The sequence below is a fragment of the Salmo salar genome, chromosome ssa15 (genome assembly GCF_905237065.1).
Source record: "Salmo salar chromosome ssa15, Ssal_v3.1, whole genome shotgun sequence".
Classification (NCBI taxonomy): Eukaryota; Metazoa; Chordata; class Actinopteri; order Salmoniformes; family Salmonidae; genus Salmo; species Salmo salar.
Window position 1 is genome coordinate 47,185,469 of NC_059456.1, and position 20,568 is coordinate 47,206,036.

Consider the following 20,568-nt stretch of genomic DNA (forward strand, 5'->3'; position numbering starts at 1 on the left):
ATTATTTTTAAACAGGCATGTACAGGGGCCGCTCTGGTCCTTTACATGTTAACAGAAAAATAATGCTTCCGTGTGTTGTTAGGTATTTATTTTGCATGATAGACACCATGCAAGCCAAAGCAGTGTGATGCTAATGCTAGGTATCTCTCTGCCTTCTCTTCCCCCCCCCCCCTGCTAACTTCTCAGCAGCCATTCAGAGGAAACCAGGTGAGTTCTGTTTCTCAGATGAGACTCATATGGAAGGAGAGGGCTCAATAGTTACAGGACACATTTTCAGACAGAGCGCATAGTACGGTGTACAGCAAGATAATAAAGTAAATACGAACGTAAGAAATATTACAATGTCCACATGCATCACAGAAATTGCAAATATAAACTGGTCTATCAATAGGCCTATAGAAATCAACGTGATTAACATTTTTGCAGCGTAGTCGTGCCTGATGCTTCTACCACATTTTGTTCTAAACATGAAGCTTTTCCATGCCCTACGGAAAGCTTTGTTTTCAGTGTTGATAGCCATGCTTTGCCTTTATAGCGAAGCATGCCTGATCACAATGCAGCAGTATTGGTGTGTTCTTATACTCTCCGTCTCTCCATCTCGCCTTCTTCTTCTCCCTCAAGGCTTAGCACATCTGAAGGCATCTGAGTCAGGTACGATCTCTTCTTTTCTCTCTCCTCGCCTGCTTTGGGGTCAGATTGAGTGTGTGTGTTTCTCTGTGCACTGCCCCTTCGCAGCCACGTCTCCTCTACCTGTCAGTGTGTGTCAGTGTGCTCTGCTGTCATCGTAGTGTTGCAGGGGAGGATGGAGCTGCACGGCATGTCCTGATCATACCGTGCCCTCCGTGCCCCCTCCCGTGCCTCCTGTGCCCCCTCCCATGCCCCTTCCCCAAGTTTCTCTGTATTACATAATGGTGTGTTGGCTCACTGCTGTGTCTAACAGTCTAACATGCAGTGGCAACATCTGCTCTTCCTACTCTAGCCTGACCTCAGCAGATAATGTGTGTGTGTGTGTGTGTGTGTGTGTGTGTGTGTGTGTGTGTGTGTGTGTGTGTGTGTGTGTGTGTGTGTGTGTGTGTGTGTGTGTGTGTGTGTGTGTGTGTGTGTGTGTGTGTGTGTGTGTGCTTCCTCCATATGTGTGTTTGCGTGTGTGTGTAGTGCAGTTCAGGGGGAGATAGGAGAATGCTGCTCTGCCTGGACTCTGGCCTAACAACACAGTCCCACACTACAAGATTCTCCCGTCACCCCCACATCCCTGTCAGCCTCACACATGTATGAGCTGGCAAGCAGATAGTGGCACATGAAGTATACAGGCTCCTAGTCCACTCTGGTGCTATGTGAGAAGACATGGAGGAGGAGGATCCTAGCATGATGCCGCTGATGCAGTTTATACAGGGTCACTGTGACTTGGCCCTGAACATGAGAGCACTTAAGGGGACGCTACGTGGCATGGAGAGAGAGACACGTGTGTGCCTTTGTGTGTGTGTGTGTGTGTGTGTGTGTGTGTGTGTGTGTGTGTGTGTCTTTCATTGGAATGGATCTACCACTCTGGGCTATGATCTGTTTGCATGAATGTTACTCAATGCTTGGCAGGGGGTGCATACGTTGGTTGTTCTTACTCCCTTACTTACTGCCTTCTAGATGAATAACACTAGTTCAAGCGTCCTTTTTTTCTCCTTTCTTTCCTGCCCTCCTCTCAACTCGGGACGCCACTCTCCCGCTCTTCCTCTATGGATCCCTTCTTCTGCGTATCTATAGGTAGAAACAAAGGTACAGCGCTCTTTTCCTTACTAACTCTTCTGTACTTTACTGTTCCCTTCTGTTCTCTACTGTACTCTACTGTATTCTAGTGTACTCTACTGTTCTCTACTGTTCTCTACTGTACTCTACTGTTCCCTGCTGTTCTCTACTGTACTCTACTGTTCCCTTCTGTTCTCTACTGATCTCTACTGTTCTCTACTGTACTCTACTGTTTCCTTCTGTACTCTACCAGTTCTACTGTACTCTACTCTTCTCTACTGTTCCCTTCTGTTCTCTACTGTTCTCTACTGTTCCCTTCTGTTCTCTACTGTTCCCTTCTGTTCTCTACTGATCTCTACTGTTCTCTACTGTACTCCACTGTTTCCTTCTGTACTCTACTGTATTCTACTGTTCTCTACTGTTCTCTACTGTATTCTACTGTACTCTACTCTTCTCTACTGTTCTCTACTGTTCCCTTCTGTTCTCTACTGTTCTCTTCTGTTCCCTTCTGTTCTCTACTGTTCTCTACTGTTCCCTTCTGTTCACTTCTGTTCTCTACTGTACTCTACTGTTCCCTTCTGTACTCTACTGTATTCTACTGTACTCTACTGTTCCCGTCTGTTCTCTACTGTACTCTACTTTATTCTACTGTACTCTACTGTTCCCTTCTGTAGTCTACTGTTCTCTGGTGTTCTCTAATCTACTGTACTCTACTGTTCCCTTCTGTTCTCTACTGTATTCAACTGTACTCTACTGTTGTCTTCTGTACTCTACTGTATTCTACTGTTTTCTACAGTATTCTACTGTACTCTACTGTTCCCTTTTGTACTTTACTGTATTCTACTCTTCTCTAATCTACTGTACTCTACTGTTCTCTACTGTTCTCTACTGTACTCTACTTTTCTCTACTGTACTCTACTGTATTCTACTGTTTTCTACTGTTTTCTACAGTATTCTACTGTACTCTACTGTTCCATTTTGTACTTTACTGTATTCTACTCTTCTCTAATCTACTGTTCTCTACTGTTCTCTACTGTACTCTATTGTTCTCTACTGTACTCTGCTGTTCTCTACTGTACTCTGCTGTTCTCTACTGTACTCTATTGTTCTCTACTGTACTCTGCTGTTCTCTACTGTACTCTGCTGTTCTCTACTGTACTCTATTGTTCTCTACTGTACTCTATTGTTCTCTACTGTACTCTGCTGTTCTCTACTGTTCTCTACTGTACTCTATTGTTCTCTACTGTACTCTGCTGTTCTCTACTGTACTCTGCTGTTCTCTACTGTATTCTACTATTCTCTACTGTACTCTATTGTTCTCTACTGTACTCTGCTGTCCTCTACTGTACTCTGCTGTTCTCTCCTGTACTCTACTGTTCTCCACTGTACTCTGCTGTTCTCTACTGTACTCTACTGTTCTCTACTGTACTCTACTGTTCTCCACTGTATGCCCGGGTTGCTGTCTGATTCCTACAGCTTGTTAATGACGTTGTAGAAGGCTGCCGGAAACGCAGTTGACTACTGTATGGCGTGTGAGTGCATGTTATTGTACAGTACTGTAGGTGTATGTACACTTAGGTGTATGTTTTCATCTGATCTGTTTCACTTCACTGTGTCCTTCAGCTCAACAGTAGTTGATTGGAATACTTGACCTGACATTTGGCTTCATAATACTGATGTCAGAGTGAAGGATTATTGGCATAGTAAAAAGTAATGGTTTGGTTTCTACCGCACATTATTATTGTAAGTCATAGTTTCTGTGCATAGTGATTTGTAAGACTTGTTTTATAATTGATACAAAACCATGTGTTACAGTGTGTATGCCTCAGGACAAATTCCGGGTTAAATTAAATTATATTATAAATGATACATTTCAACATATTCCTGTTCGGAGGGAAACCCTGTATGGTTTTATTAATATACAGATTGACTGAATTAATGTACACATTGAATACCCATCTGATCTGCTGTGATGAGGGAATCTGCTTTTAGCCAAGTACGTTATATCAATGTATGCTGTAATGTGCCGTAGACAGCTCACCCCAGCTCACCTTATTTCCAAATGGGAGAGTTGGTTCACATAGTGGTGACTGCTCATACAAGGCTAAGTAAGGATGGGGGGATGAGGGGGATGGGGAGGTGTGGAGGAGAGGTGTGGGGGGGGGCTGACTAGAATGAAATAAAGAGGGATAGGGCCATACGACAACGATGGGGACATAGAAGAGAATCGGAGGAACTTGTCACGGAATGCTGCGGATGGTTCCATTCATTTCAAATTCTCACCCAGGGTTATTGTACTTCCTTCTGGAATGTCTCCAAAGGAAATGTGAGATTCTTGACATCATTCACCTAACTATACGTGTGCACATGGCAGAGTGTAGAGAGGCTAAAGAGAGGTTTGTGAGAAGTTGCCACAAGAAAAGGGCAACCAGTGAAGAACAAACACCATTGTAAATAAAACCCATATTTATTTATTTTCCCTTTTGTACTTTAAATATTTGCACTACGTTACAACACTGTTGAGACAGACAGACAGACAGACAGACAGACAGACAGACAGACAGACAGACAGACAGACAGACAGACAGACAGACAGACAGACAGACAGACAGACAGACTGAGTGAGAGTGATTGTGTTGGAGGGACGGTATAACGCCCAGGGACAGTCAGTCAGCTATCTTTGTGCGTCAGCCAGTTTGTCAAGGCCAGCCATCTCTAATGTGAATATGGAGCAGAAAGAGCACCTTGTCTTGTTATTCACAGTCACATCTGGGCTAGCACAAATACAGGACAAATACAGGACAGTTAGCCCAGCCTGATGGCAGCTAGTCAACCAGAGCTCTGCTCCAGTTAGCATCAAGAATATGTGGTCCACTGGGGTCAACAATGCAAAAATGTAGGCTATGCACTCACTATAGTCAATTGCTTTGGATGAAAGTGTCAGCTATATTAGCATGTTTATATTAGCAACATGCTAGCACCCTGGTGCAAGTCAAACAGAGTTGTGCTCCAGTTAGCCACATGCTAACAGCCTAATCAAAGATTTTTTAAACTAACCCAAAATAGACCACAGCCTGTCGTTTCCAATGGGAACAAATTAGTCATAGTGGTCAGAACAAGCAAGGTGGGCAGAGCCAAGCACCAGCTAGCGAGATCCTATTGGCGCATTCTAGCAAGCATTTGCATCTTTTTGTTAGGGAACGCGTACTGTATGTAATAACTCAATTCGCCTTTGCTCTTGTCGTGTCTTTGGCTATGCCGGATTAAGTGATATGACATGCTAACCTATAAAATCCTTTCTCTGTAATTAATATTACCTGATTAAGCTAATCATGTAAATGTAATTAACTAGAAAGTCGGGGCACCACGGAAGAACGTTTATAGAGCCGTTATCTTCCGAATAAATTCTTAAAATACTTAGTCATATTTTACATCGATAGCAGTCAATATTAACCCTTATTTTATTTTCAGTCTCATAATGAAAGTTGTAAATTCTTGGCTATCTTCACGAAACCCTGGCTAACAAGTTGAATCAGCAATACAAAATTGGGTTTAATTATTTATTTACTAAATACCTAAACTAATCACACAGAATTACAAATACAACGAATACAAATGATGTCATACATGATGGCTGGTTACACAAAGGAAAGGGGGTTGGGCTTGAATGAAAGAGCGGGAAAATTTAGGAACAAAGAAACAGCAGCTATGCTATCGTAAATACATTATCTTATGCATTCTAAATTACCGCCCATTTGGAAAAGGAAAATGCAATAAATATTTACTCTGAGCTGCGCTTCGGTAGATTGGTCGTAGATGCTGGCCGGGTTGGCCAACAGATCTTCCTGTCCTCGGAAGAATGTCTCTGGTGGTAAATTGGATACGTGGTGGTATCTTCGTCTGTCTGTTAGACTGGATCCGTCGTCCGTCCTTTCCTAGCCCCCGTCTACAGCGGCCGCTGCTAACTCAACGGCTAGGAGGTATCACTTCTGTAGTGAATAAGCTCAAAGTTCATACCATTCGCCACCAAAGCTCACGCCAAGGTTGGCTTAGCTCTGTACTTGACATGTGTGTCCTTCTAACGTAGAGGCTGCAGACCTCACGTACTGGAACATGTGGTTATCTTTTCGTCAAAGGCTTATATAGTGGAGAGGGGGAAGGATGTGTTTCATCGTTTATAACCCCTGTCTCTTCACAGGGGTGGGCCACTGATCAAGCAGGGCACTTTCCTTATGAAAACCCAATTCTCTCATTTGGAAGCTAAAATTACATTTAATCTCCTAACAAACAATTTCAATATCAAACATTTCAATTGCATAACAATTCCATGTGACTCTGATAACTAGAGGGTGTATACCTTCCCAGGTACAGTTTATGTCGTCCTGTCATCAGTCATAATGTCTCAGATGACAACCGAACTGACATACATACTCATTACGTTCCAAAGCATATTTCCAACTGGTTTTATTACCAAAATATGGTTCCTTTTCCCCATTTGTTTGATGTTCCCAGACTCTCTATATTTAACACAGGCTATTCAAGTCCTTCAGTAGGGTCAGAAAGAGAGGGGAAGGGAGAAAGGTATTTATGGGGGGGGTCATAAACCTTACCCACAGGCCAACGTCATGACACTCTCCTTCTAAACAATGCCATTTTTTAAAACTTTGGCAAAGGGTTCATTCTACAAAACTTAGTCCACTCTACTTGTAAAATATTGTCGTTTTGGGAACAGAACAGAAAACCGTATTGAGATCAAATGTTTAATTGATGAGAAAATTGGCAGAATGTCGTCCAAAATCCGTCTCGTTCCATCTTCTCCCACTGCCAGCCACTGGGCTTCTTCTCACCACTATATTCGGTAGTGAGTGGAAACGCCAAGCGGATGCTTCACATTTATACATCCGGTGAAGTATCTGGCTCATTGTTCTATCTGTGGCCTGATGGTGATGGCAGTCAACCAGAGTTAGCGCTGTGGCCCACTTAGCAACATGCTCCAGTTAGCTAGCTGCGGGGCTACTGTTAGTTAGCATGTGCCCACTGCCCCAGCCAGCATCTTGGCATATGCTGCTATAGCACTGGTTAAAGGTCAAAGGACACTCTGGTTCATGGCAGTCCATGCATGGACTGGCCCATTATTTGCTCATTGACTTGTGACTGTATAACAATCCACATTACAGTATCTTCACTAGGAAAGAGTCTGATTGTACATACAGCTTTCTATTTACTTTAGAAAGCTCAGTGTCCACCAGAGAATCCAGCGTAAGACTCTTGCCCCCAGGGGAAGACTGTGGTTGTGTGATTTCAGCAGGCAGCCCTCTGGCTGAGGTCCTATCCAGACTGTTTTAAAGACAGAGGAGGAGTAGACTGAGGACTCCCTGGAGAGAAAGGCGGTGGGATAAGACCCTGAGAAGATGGAGTCAGAGGGATGGAGAGAGAGAGAGAGAGAGAGAGAGGGAGAGGGGGAGAGCAAAGAGAGAGAGAAAAAGAGCGAGAGCTCTTGTCTAATCTCTCTCCATATGGGGGCTAAGTCCTGGAAGTTCTTCTGGAGTCCTGGAGTCACACTCTAATTATCCTGCTGCTGCCTTCCCTGCTGCCTGGCAGCTGCCTTCCCGGCTGCCTGGCTACTGCCTTCCCTGTGGCCTGGCTGCTGCCTTCCCTGCTGCCTTCCGTCCTGCCTTACCTGCTGCCTGGCTACTGCCTTCCCTGCTGCCTGGCTGCTGCCTTCCCTGCTGCCTGGCTGCTGCCTTCCCGGCTGCCTGGCTACTGCCTTCCCTGTGGCCTGGCTGCTGCCTTCCCTGCTGCCTTCCGTCCTGCCTTACCCGCTGCCTGGCTGCTGCCTTCCCGGCTGCCTGGCTACTGCCTTCCCTGTGGCCTGGCTGCTGCCTTCCCTGCTGCCTTCCGTCCTGCCTTCCCTGCTGCCTGGCTGCTGCCTTCCCTGTGGCCTGGCTGCTACCTTCCCTGCTGCCTTCCGTCCTGCCTTCCCTGCTGCCTGGCTGCTGCTTTCCCTGTGGCCTGGCTGCTGCCTTCCCGGCTGCCTGGCTGCTGCCTTCCCTGCGGCCTGGCTGCTGCCTTCCCGGCTGCCTTCCGTCCTGCCTTCCCCGCTGCCTGGCTGCTGCCTTCTCTGCGGCCAGGCTGCTGCCTTCCCTGCTGCCTGGCTGCTGCCTTCCCTGCTGCCTTCCGTCCTGCCTTCCCTGCTGCCTGGCTGCTGCCTTCCCTGTGGCCAGGCTGCTGCCTTCCCTGCTGCCTGGCTGCTGCCTTCCCTGCTGCCTGGCTACTGCTTTCCCTGCGGCCTGGCTGCTGCCTTCCCTGCTGCCTGGCTACTGCCTTCCCTGCTGCCTGGCTGCTGCCTTCCCTGCTGCCTTCCGTCCTGCCTTCCCTGCTGCCTGGCTGCTGCCTTCTCTGTGGCCAGGCTGCTGCCTTCCCTGCTGCCTGGCTGCTGCCTTCCCTGCTGCCTGGCTGCTGCCTTCCCTGCTGCCTGGCTACTGCCTTCCCTGCTGCCTGGCTGCTGCCTTCCCTGCTGCCTGGCTACTGCCTTCCCTGCTGCCTGGCTACTGCCTTCCCTACTGCCTTTCTTTCTTTCTTTCTTTCTTTCTTTCTTTCTTTCTTTCTTTCTTTCTTTCTTTCTTTCTTTCTTTCTTTCTTTCTTTCTTTCTTTCTTTCTTTCTTGCTCTTGCTCTCCCTCTTTCACTTCCCATGTATGTGTTCATGTGTACACCTGTCCTTCCCTCTTACCCATTCTATCTCTCTGTTCCCTGTTTATTTTCTGCTTATATATGGTTGTGTATCTACCTCCCCTATTTCTCTCTCTCTCTCTCTCTCTCTCTCTCTGAATTCTCCCATCAGAGCACGATTATTAAGGGGTCAACTACTGCTGTTTCTGCTCATCTGTTCCTCTTATCCCAACCCTCTCTCATCTCTGTCTCAGTGGAAGAGGAAGAGGGTTAGGGTTCAGTCTCCATAGCCTACTCTCAGTGAGCAGTCGGTCTGATGGTGTCTGTCTGATGCTGTTAGCCTCTGATGCTAGCTCCCAGCTACAGTAACACTAGGATGAAAATATGCCTTTCCCTTACTCTTCCCATGTGCTCTTTTTCCTCTCCTATCCTCTCCTCTTTTCCCCTCCTTTCCTCCCCTCCTCCTCTCCTCCCTCCATACTCTCGTCTCCTCCCCTCCCCCCTCTTTTCTCCCCTTCTTCTCCCTCCATACTCTCTTCTCCTCCCCTCCCCTCCTCTCCTCCTCACCTCTCCTTCTCTCCTCCCTCCATACTCTTCTCTCCTCCCCTCCCCTCCTCCCCTACCCTCCTCTCCTCCCTCCATACTCTTCTCTCCTCCACTCCCCTCCTCCCCTACCCTCCTCTCCTCCTCACCTCTCCTTCTCTCCTCCCTCCATACTCTTGTCTCCTCCCCTACCCTCCTCCTCTCCTCCTCTTCTCCCTCCATACTCTCTCTCACTCCTGACCTCTGTGATCAACCGAGCAAAATTGATTCCCTCTTTTTCATGGATTATGAGTGCGTCAGCGGTTACGCAATCCAGGGAGTAATAGAAGGAGAATGAGGAACGAGAGAGCTAAAGAGAGGGGGGGATAGGGAGAGAGCGAGAAGGAGAGACAGACCGAGAGAGAGGAGAGGAAGGGAGAGACAAAGAGCTAATGAGGAGGAGGAGTGAATATGTGTCTGTCACATTTGGCCGATGCTGTTTGCCTTGGTACAGCATCACAGCAGGATTACTGCTGCTGGTTAAGCCAGTGTCAAAACAAAACCCTTTTAATCTGTTAACACAAAATGGCTTCCTCTTTATTGGCTTACCGTATCAGTTTAATAATGATGCATACTGTATAGCATACAGCTGTAATATGTGTAATAATGTAATAAAGACACATACAACACAGTCAGCAAATAAAGGTTGTTATGTAACAGCTGGTTGTGTAAGAGCTGGTGTATAGGTGCTGATTGAGGAGCACATACTGATTTAGTGCATAATTCAATAAATTGCGGTGCAGATCACAACTACCAATTCATTTTCTTGGTCTGGATATCTGAATGCTCTCTTTGGTGCAAAGATTCACAAGAGTCACAAGGCATTTCACATATCAGGATGTATTATTGAAAAAAATATACAGTACGTAAAACCAAGGAAATAACGTTATACACAAGCGCAGCATGGGTATCAAAATGGAGATTGGAAGATTTTGGAAAGGGATTGTGAGAATGTAAGCTCCGGCAGTTGGTCGTAGGTGTGCATTGCGTGATTTTCTTTCTGACATGTGTTGATGTGATATGTGCAGTCAGGCAGAGATGTTCACACCGTGGAGACAGAGAGAGGGTAAACACACATGGCATGCTATGCCAGCAGAGTGGCAGCAGAGTGGCATAGTGCAAAGAATTACATCCTCTACTATACACTGTACTGTCTGTCTGTCTGTCTGTCTGTCTGTCTGTCTGTCTGTCTGTCTGTCTGTCTGTCTGTCTGTCTGTCTGTCTGTCTGTCTGTCTGTCTGTCTGTCTGTCTGTCTGTCTGTCTGTCTGTCTGTCTGTCTGTCTGTCTGTGTCTCTCTTGCTCTCTCTCTCGCGTTCTCCCTCTCTCGTCCTCTCTCCCATTTCTCTCCATCTGTCGGTCTGACCTGTTAGCGTGTCCCTCGCTGATGACATCATAACCTTTGACCCCTCCCTGCTGGGGAGTTTGATACAACACAGCAGACTGTGTCATCTGTCAAAATGTCTGACAAACTGCTTTTTTTTATCCTTTGAAGTCTGTGTGTTGAACCTTGTATCGCCATGTTTTAACAGTCTGCTCACATAGAACACATCTTTTTTTCACATTCAGGCAGAGTTTCATAAAAAGGATGATCACTTGTTGTAAACATCCTGTATCATAGCAAGTACAAACATAAATATTGAAAGTATTGATGCAGTAGCTCGTGAATGTGATTTTGACAAACATACTGTAAGCCTATTCATGCAGAATATTTTAACATTCTGGCATACATTCTAAAACATAAAACATGCAAATTTCCAATGGAGAATTTCCAACATGAAAAATGGTCCAATCCACTAACTCTGCAACCCCATCTTAGATGAGAAATGGACCGTTCCACATAGCATGCAAATGTCCTTGCACTAGCTGAGCCATTATGCAGATGATATGCAAATGGACCACCCGATTGGGGTTGTGCTCAGGGTGTGTCGAGTGAGCACCGCACTCAGGGAAGATAATCAACCACTGATCATTGTTAGCAATAAAGAGGGTGTGCAGCCGTCTGTGCAGAGAAGCTGCTCTGCTCGTTGGCTGAGAAAAGAACTGAACATTGGTGTATGTGTGTGTCTTTTGGTGTGTCTGGTTGTGTGTGTGTGTGTGTGTGTGTGTGTGTGTGTGTGTGTGTGTGTGTGTGTGTGTGTGTGTGTGTGTGTGTGTGTGTGTGTGTGTGTGTGTGTGTGTGTGTGTGTGTGTGTGTGTGTGCGTGTGTGTGTGTGTGTGTCAGTGTATATCTCGGTGTCTCTCAGTGTGTGTGAGCTTCTCCTTTGTAGTCATTCTTAGAGAAGAGACTGTTGATTACGAGGTGTTTCAGATCACAACATTACCAGCATCACAGTAGTCTATGTCTGATTGCAGTGGCAGGTACTATGGGAGCTGCAATTTCAGTTCTTTAGTCAGTTTAGTCATAGTGCTTCTCCAGTGATGTAGCTATAAAATATGTGCTATAGGACATTAACATGGCGCAATGAGAGGAGAGGAGAGAAGAAGAGAGGAGAAGTAAAGAGAAGAGGAGAAGAGAAGTAAAGAGAAGAAGAGAGGAGAAGTAAAGAGGAGAGGAGAGGAGAGGAGAGGAGAGGAGAGGAGAGGAGAGGAGAGGAGAGGAGAGGAGAGGAGAGGAGAGGAGAGGAGAGGAGAGGAGAGGAGAGGAGAGGAGAGGAGAGGAGAGGAGAGGAGAGGAGAGGAGAGGAGAAGTAAAGAGGAGAGGAGAGAAGAGAGGAGAAGTAAAAAGGAGAGGATAGGATTAGGAGAGGAGAGGAGAGGAGAGGAGAGGAGAGGAGAGGAGAGGAGAGGAGAGGAGAGGAGAGGAGAGGAGAGGAGAGGAGAGGAGAGGAGAGGAGAGGAGAGGAGAGGAGAGGAGAGGAGAGGAGAGGAGAGGAGAGGAGGGGAGAAGTAAAGAGGAGAGAAGAAAGAGAAGAGAAGAGGAGATGAGAAGTAAAGAGGAGAGGAGAGGAGAGGAGAGGAGAGGAGAGGTAAAGAGGAGATGAGAAGTAAATAGGAGAGGAGAGGAGAGAAGAGAAGTAAAGAGGAGAGGAGAGGAGAGGAGAGGAGAGGAGAGGAGAGGAGAGGAGAGGAGAGGAGAGGAGAGGAGAGAGGAGAGGAGAGGGAGAGGAGAGGAGAGGAGAGGAGAGGAGAGGAGAGGAGAGGAGAGGAGAGGAGAGGAGAGGAGAGGAGAGGAGAGGAGAGAGGAGAGAGGAGAGAGGAGAGGAGAGAGAGAGGAGAGGAGAGGAGAGGAGAGGAGAGGAGAAGAGAAGTAAAGAGAAGAAGAGGGGAGAGAAGTAAAGAGGAGAGGAGAGGAGAGAAGAAGTAAAGAGAATAGAAGAGGAGAAGAGAAGAGAAGTAAAGAGGAGAGGAGAGGAGAGGAGAGGAGAGGAGAGGAGAGAAGAGGAGAGAAGAGAGGAGAGGAGATGAGGGGAGGGGAGGGGAGGGGAGAGGTCCGTGTTGCTCAGTTGGTAGAGCATGGCACTTGCAATGCCAGGGTTGTCGGTTCAATTCTCACAAGGGACCAGTACAAAATAATTAAGAAACTGTATGCACTCACTCAGTGGCGGTTCTAGCTTGTATGGATCACTGGGTGAACCTAGTCCCCCCCAATAAAAAACAACTGTACTTTTTATTCAGACATTTGTAACAACACAAATACATAATCATAACTTTTAAAACTATATAAATATACAAATAAATACAAAGTAGGACTCATAAATAAATGAGCGATAGAAAACCGATCACGCAAATGTCACCATACCAATTTTTTTTGTGCGGGTGCCCCGTGCCGTCCCCGGCAAGATGGATTGTCGCCTATACCTAAATCCGTCACTGCACTCACTACTGTAAGTCTGTCTGTCTGTCTCATGGATAAGAGCATCTGCAGGGGTTACCAAGCTTTTTGCTTTGTGACCTACCAATTGAGGTGTCTTTTGAGTCGCGACCCACCATAAGGGTTGAGCGGTGAAAAAACATACACGGACCATAGAATAAGTCAAACATATTATCTTGGAAGCTGAGAGAAAATGTAGCCTTTTTTAAGCACATTTCCTGCAATTCTACACATTTTGACATGGCTAATGCTCTGTTCTTATGCTCAAACATTATAACAAAAGCAATGGAGAGGTTATCTATCTTTTATTTAGTTGATTATACATTCTCAAAGATTATAGGCTATTAGTAGAAAATAGTAAAAATAAAGAAAAACTCTTGAATGAGTAGGTGTGTCCAAACTTTTGACTGGTCCTGTATGTTCATTATCTTTCAACATACTTTCTATTTAGGTTTAGTTGTTTGAAAGTGTTTTTCAATCCTCGGAATGTATTTCACAATTGTATTTATTTGTGTTTTTACAATGCACAAAACATGTTACCCCGCGAGCCACCTGGACCCCTGCCGTGACCCACAAGTGGGTCCCAACCCACAGTTTGGGACCCACTGTGCTAATGACTACAATGTCAAAATGTAGGAGATTAGAGACCTGGTGTAGTTTTTACATAACAGCTACATGTTGAAGACATACTTCACCTACTCTTGTCCTCCAGTGATCCCTCTCACTCTCTCTCCCACTCTCACTCTCTCCCTTTCTCTCTCTCACAGTCTCACTCTGTCTCCCAGTCTCTCTCCCAGTCTCTCCCAGTCTCTCTATCTCTCTCTCTCTCTCTCTCTCTCTCTCTCAGTTCAATTCAATTTGCTTTATTGGCATGACATAACAATGTACAGTGAGGGAAAAAAGTATTTGATCCCCTGCTGATTTTGTATGTTTGCCCACTGACAAAGAAATGATCAGTCTATAATTTTAATGGTAGGTTTATTTGAACAGTGAGAGACAGAATAACAACAACAAAAAATCCAGAAAAACGCATGTCAAAAAATTTTATAAAATGATTTGCATTTTAATGAGGGAAATAAGTATTTGACCCCCTCTCAATCAGAAAGATTTCTGGCTCCCAGGTGTCCCTCACCCTCCATTTGGCAAATCTTACCATAATTCTATCATCCTGATTCCATCTTACAAGCAACAACTAAAACAGTAAGTACGAGGATCAGGTGCTACAGGACTGTTTTGCTAGCACAGACTGGACTATGTTCCAGGATTCATCCAATGGCATTGAGTATACCACCTCAGTCACCGACTTCATCAATTAGTGCATCAATGACGTCGTCCCCACAGTGACCGTACGTACAGTTGGAGTCGGAAGTTTACATACACCTTAGCCAAATACGTTTAAACTCAGTTTCACAATTCCTGACATTTAATCCTAGTAAAAATTCCCTGTCTTAGGTCAGTTAGGATCACCACTTTATTTTAAGAATGTGAAATGTCAGAATAAAAGTTGAGAGAATGATTTATTTCAGCTTTTATTTCTTTCATCACATTCCCAGTGGGTCGGAAGTTTAGGTAGCATTGCCTGTAAATTGTTTAACTTGGGTCAAATGTTTTGGGCAGCCTTCCACAAGCTTCCCAAAATAAGTTGGGTGAATTCTGGCCCATTCCTGTTGACAGAGCTGGTGTAACTGAGTCAGGTTTGTAGGCCTCCTTGCTCGCACACGCTCTTTCAGTTCTGCCCACAAATGTTCTATACGATTGAGGTCAGGGCTTTGTGATGGCCACTCCAAACAAGCTATTTTGCCACAACTTTGAAAGTATGCTTGGGGTCATTGTCCATTTGGAAGACCCATTTGCGACCAAGCTTTAACTTCCTGACTGATGTCTTGAGATGTTGCTTCGATATATCCTCATAATTGTCCTACCTCATGATGCCATCTATTTTCTGAAGTGCATCAGTCCCTCCTGCAGCAAAGCACCTCCACAACATGATGCTGCCACCCCTGTGCTTCACAGTTGGGATGGCGTTCTTCGGCTTGCAAGCCTCCCCCTTTTTCCTCCAAACATAACGATGGTCATTATGGCCAAACAGTTATATTTTTGTTTCATCACACCAGAGGACATTTCTCCAAAAAGTACGATCTTTGTCCCCATGTGCAGCTGCAAACTGTAGTCTGGCTTTTTTATTGCGGTTTTGGAGCAGTGGCTTCTTCCTTGCTGAGCAGGCTTTCAGGTTATGTCGATATAGGACTCGTTTTACTGTGGATATAGATACTTTTGTACCTGTTTCCTCCAGCATCTTCACAAGGTCCTTTGCTGTTGTTCTGGGATTGATTTGCACTTTTCACACCAAAGTACGTTAATCTCTAGGAGAGAGAACGTGTCTCCTTCCTGAGCGGTATGACGGCTGCGTGGTCCCATGGTGTTTATACTTGCATACTATTGTTGTACAGTTGAACGTGGTACCTTCAGGTGTTTGGAAATTGCTCCCAAGGAGGAACCAGACTTGTGGAGGTCTACCATTTTTTTCTGAGGTCTTGGCAGATTTTTTGGGATTTTCCCATGATGTCAAGCAAAGAGGCACTGAGTTTGAAGGTAGGCCTTGAACTACATCCACAGGTACACCTCAAATTACATTTACATTTACATTTACGTCATTTAGCAGATGCTCTTATCCAGAGCGACTTACAAATTGGTGCATTCACCTTATGATATCCAGTGGAACAACCACTTTACAATAGTACATCTATATTTTTTTTTTGGGGGGGGGGGGTTAGAAGGATTACTATATCCTATCCCAGGTATTCCTTAAAGAGGTGGGGTTTCAGGTGTCTACGGAAGGTGGTGATTGACTCCGCTGTCCTGGCGTCGTGAGGGAGCTTGTTCCACCATTGGGGTGCCAGGGCAGCGAACAGTTTTGACTGGGCTGAGCAGGAACTGTGCTTCCGCAGAGGTAGGGGGACCAGCAGGCCAGAGGTGGATGAACGCAGTGCCCTTGTTTGGGTGTAGGGCCTGATCAGAGCCTGAAGGTACGGAGGTGCGGTTCCCCTCACAGCTCCGTAGGCAAGCACCATGGTCTTGTAGCAGATGCGAGCTTCAACTGGAAGCCAGTGGAGTGTGCGGAGGAGCGGGGTGACGTGAGAGAACTTGGGAAGGTTGAACACCAGACGGGCTGCGGCGTTCTGGATGAGTTGTAGGGGTTTAATGGCACAGGCAGGGAGCCCCGCCAACAGGGAGTTGCAGTAATCCAGACGGGAGATGACAAGTGCCTGGATTAGGACCTGCGCCGCCTCCTGTGTAAGGCAGGGTCGTACTCTGCGAATGTTGTATAGCATGAACCTACAGGATTGGGTCACCGCCTTGATGTTAGCGGAGAACGACAGGGTGTTGTCCAGGGTCACGCCGAGGCTCTTAGCACTCTGGGAGGAGGACACAATGGAGTTGTCCACCGTGATGGCGAGATCATGGAAAGGGCAGTCCTTCCCCGGGAGGAAGAGCAGCTCCGTCTTGCCGAGGTTCAGCTTGAGGTGGTGATCCGTCAATTGACTCAAATGATGTCAATTAGCCTGTCAGAAGCCTATCAGAAGCTTCTAAAGCCATGACATCATTTTCTGGAATTTTCCAAGCTGTTTAAAGGCACAATCAACTTAGTGTATGTAAACTTCTGACCCACTGGAATTGTGTTACAGTGAAATAATCTGTCTGTAAACAATTGTTGGAAAAATGACTTGTGTCATGCACAAAGTAGATGTCCTAACTGGCTTGCCAAAAGTATAGTTTGTTAACAAGACATTTTTGGAGTGGTTGGTTCTTCGGGCTAGGGGGCAGTATATTGAAGTTTGGTTGACAAACGTGTCCAAAGTAGACTGCCTTTTACTCAGGCCCAGAAGCTAGGATATGCATATAATTGGTAGATTTGGAAATAAAACACTCTGAATGTTCTAAAACTGTTAAAATATTGTTTGTGAGTTTAACAGAACTGATATGGCAGGCGAAAACCCGAGGAAAATCCATCCAGGAAATGGGATTTTTTTGATGTGAGTGGTTTTCCATTGAAAGCCTATTGACTATATAAGGGTTTAGTGCCCAGATTGCAGTTCCTATGGCTTCCACTAGATGTCAACAGTCTTTAGACATGGTTTCAGGCTTGTTTTCTTAAAAACGATGAAGAATAAGACCTTTTGGTAAGTGGTCTATGGAATCATGCAGTACTGGTTTGTGCGCATGACTGTGTGCGCGCTCTTTGTTCTTTTTCCTTTCTATTGAATACGCTATTGTCCGGTTGAAATATTATCGATTATTTAGATAACTGACACCCTGAGGATTAGTTATAAACATCGTTTGACCTGTTTCGACAAACTTTACCGGTACTATTAGGATGTATTCATCTGCATGTTTTGACCACCTTTGAGCCAGTGGATTACTGAACAAAATGCGCCAACAAAACTGAGTTTTTGGGATATAAAGAGGGACTTTATTGAACAAAACAACCATTTATTGTGTTGCTGGGACCCTTTGGATTGCCAACAGAGGAAGATCTTCAAAGGTAAGTGTAACGGCCGTCGTTGAAGAGAGAAGGGGACCAAGGCGCAGCGGGTTGCGTGCTCATCATTATTTTATTTAATTAAAGTGAACACGAAAACAAGAAACAAAGAACGACAGACTGACAGTTTCACAGGCTATAATAACAGCAGTGCAAAATACAACTACCCACAATGAGACAGGTGAAAACAAGCTCCCTAAGTATGACTCTCAATCAGGAACAACAAATACCCTCTGCCACGTCCTGACCAAACTACCATAAACAATAACCCCTATACTGGTCAGGACGTGACAGTAAGTCATTTATTTTATCACTATGTCTGACTTTCGTGACTCCTCTGCTTGGTTGGAAAATGTTTGTATGCTTTCGTATGCGGGGGCGCTGTCCTCAGATAATCGCATGGTATGCTTTCGCCGTAAAGCTTTTTTGAAATCTGACAAAGCGGCTGGATTATCAAGAAGTTCATCTTTTAACTGATGTATAACACTAGTATTTTTGTGAATTTTTCTATTATTACTATTTGTGTAATTTGAATTTGGCGCACTGCAATTTCACCGGATGTTGTCGAGGTGGGTCGCTAGTGGCACGCCTTGCCCAAAGAGGTTTTAATGACTCCAACCTAAGTGTATGTAAACTTCTGACTTCAACTGTACATATCCAAAGAAGAAGCCATGGATTACAGGCAACATCCATACCGAGCTAAAGGCTAGTGCTGCCGCTTTCAAGGAGTGGGACAATAATCTGGAAGCTTATAAGAAATCCCGCTATGCCTTCAGACAAACAGTCAAACAGGCAAAGTGTCAATATAGGACTAAGATTGAATCCTACTACACCGGCTCTGACGCTCGTCGGATGTGGCAGGGCTTGCAAACTATTAGAGACTACAAAGGGAAACTCAGCCGCCTACTGACGTGAGCCTACCAGATGAGCTAAATACCTTTTATGCTCGCTTCGAGGCAAGCAACACTGAAGTATGTAAGAAAGCACCAGCTGTTCTGGACGACTGTGTGATCACGCTCTCCATAGCCGATGTGAGCAAGACCTTTAAATAGGTCATCACCTCCCTCTGCAACTGGATCATGGACTTCCTGATGGGTTGCCCCCAGGTGGTAAGTGTAGGCAACAACACAACTGTCACACTGATCCTCAACACTGGGGCCCCACAGGGCTGCATGCTTAGTCCCCTCCTGTACTCCCTGTTCACCCATGACCACGTGGCCATGCACAACTCCAACACCATCATTAAGTTTGCTGATGACACAACAGTGGAAGGCCTAATCATCGACATTGATGAGACTGCCTATAGGGAAGAGGTCAGTGACCTGGCAGTGTGGTTCCAGGGCAACAACCTCTTCTTCAACGTCAAGACGGCAAGACAAAGGAGCTGATTGTGGACAACAGGAAAAGGAGGGCCAAACACTCCCCCATTCACATCGACGGGGCTGTAGTGGAGCGGTCGAGAGTTTCAAGTTCCTTGGTGTCCACATCACCAACAAACAATCATGGTCCAAACACACCAAGACAGCCGTGAAGAAGGCACAACAACACCTTTTCCCCCTCAACACCTTTTCCCCCTCAGGAAAAGATTTGGCATGGGTCCCCCGATCCTCAAAAGGCTCTACAGCTGCACGATTGAGAGCATCCTGACCATTTGCATCACCGCCTGGTATGGCAACTGCTCGGCACCCGACCGTAAGGCGCTACAGAGGGTAGTGCATACGGCCCTGTACATCACTGGGGCCAAGCTTCCTGCCGTCCAGGACCTATATTCTAGGGGGTGTCAGAGGAAGGCCCAAAAAATTGTCAAGGACTCCAGTCACCCAAGTCATAGACTGTTCTCTCTGCTACCGCACAGCAAGAGGTACTGGAGCGCCAATTCTAGGTCCAAGAGGCTCCTTATCAGCTTCTACCCCCAAGCCATAACACTGCTTAAATGGCCACCTAGACTTTGTTTTTAACACTGCTGCTACTAGCTGTTTATTATCGATGCATAGTCAATTTACCCCTATGTACATGTGCAAATTACCTTGACTAACTTGTACCCCGCACATTGACTCAGTACCGGTATATAGCCTCGTTATTGTTATTTTATTGTGTTACTTTTTAAGCATTTCACGGTAAGGTCTACTACACCTGTTGTATTCTGCGCATGTGATAATTCAAATTTGATTTGAAAATTATTTTAAAAAAAGTTTTTACCATTTGAGAACTTTGGTCTAATTCCCTGAAATCTGGATCTTCTCTGGAAAATCATTATTTTTGTCTTTTTGGGGTTTACTGCCAGGGCCCAGGTCTGGCAGTACTGCTCTAGCAGGTCCAGGCTCTGTTGTAGGCCATGTGCTGTGGGTGACAGCAGGCACAGGTCATCTGCAAAAGACTCTCTTTCTCTCTCTCTCCCTTTCTCTCTCTGTTTCTCTCTCTCTCCCTTTCTCTCTCTGTTTCTCTCTCTCTCTCTGTTTCTTTCTCACTCTCTCCCTTTTGCTCTCTTTCTCTCTCTCTCTCTCTCTCTCTCTCTCCCTCTCTCCCTTTCTCTCTCTTTCTCTCCTCTCTCTCTCTATCACTCTCTCTCTTCTCTTCTCTCTCTCTTTCCCTCTCTCTACTCTCTTTCTCTGTCATCACATCATCACCACCACTTTGTCTCTTTACCTCCAGTTTACCTCCAGAGCTCCATTGACCCTTAGGGGAACTATGTCTGCTACCTCCCAGGTGCACTAAGCACTTTTCTGGATAAGTGTCTGTGCCAAGCCCCAGTGTCAGCTGTCATCAACTCTGGTTATTCCTAGAGAAGTAGGAACTTGTGTGGAAGTGTGGGCTAAGTTAAGTGACTCAGGTTATTTGAAGTTAGATTTGAACATTTGAAAAATGTAAAGAAGTTAAATTAGAGAGGGGTGGACTGTCTTCAGGCAGAGCTTTTCTTTTCCCTTCTTTTCTCCTACCCACACCCCCTCTCCTCCTCTCTTCTCCTCTGTCCTCCACCCTTCAGTGGGAATTAACGGGAATATATGGGAATTAACGGGAATATATGGGAATTAACGGGAATAATATTAATATTAGTACCATTTAAATGTAGATGTTTTTTGCATTGGATATATTTACCATATCATAAGAAACAGAAACAGAAACCTTTTACCTTATCATAAGTAGACATAATTGCAAATTATTAAATCCTTCCAATAGAAATTAAAAAAACAATTTAGCTATGAATTGAACTTTAATTAAATGAGTT

The 20,568-nt window shown here is 45.5% G+C and overlaps 1 protein-coding gene across 15 annotated transcripts in view; it reads left to right on the forward strand.

The window, feature by feature from the left end:
- Positions 1 to 20,568, forward strand: part of nrxn3b (neurexin 3b) — a 416,790-nt gene that overhangs the window by 20,806 nt on the left and 375,416 nt on the right. For 10 of the 15 annotated variants that reach the window (XM_014145020.2, XM_014145028.2, XM_014145029.2 and 7 more), the window contains exons 3-5: positions 187 to 207; positions 622 to 651; positions 1,756 to 1,767. In XM_014145020.2, coding sequence (XP_014000495.1) covers positions 187 to 207; positions 622 to 651; positions 1,756 to 1,767 — 63 coding nt within the window. The remainder of the gene's footprint in view (positions 1 to 186; positions 208 to 621; positions 652 to 1,755; positions 1,768 to 20,568) is intronic. The other 5 variants (XM_045695797.1, XM_014145022.2, XM_045695796.1 and 2 more) reach the window with 3 other exon arrangements.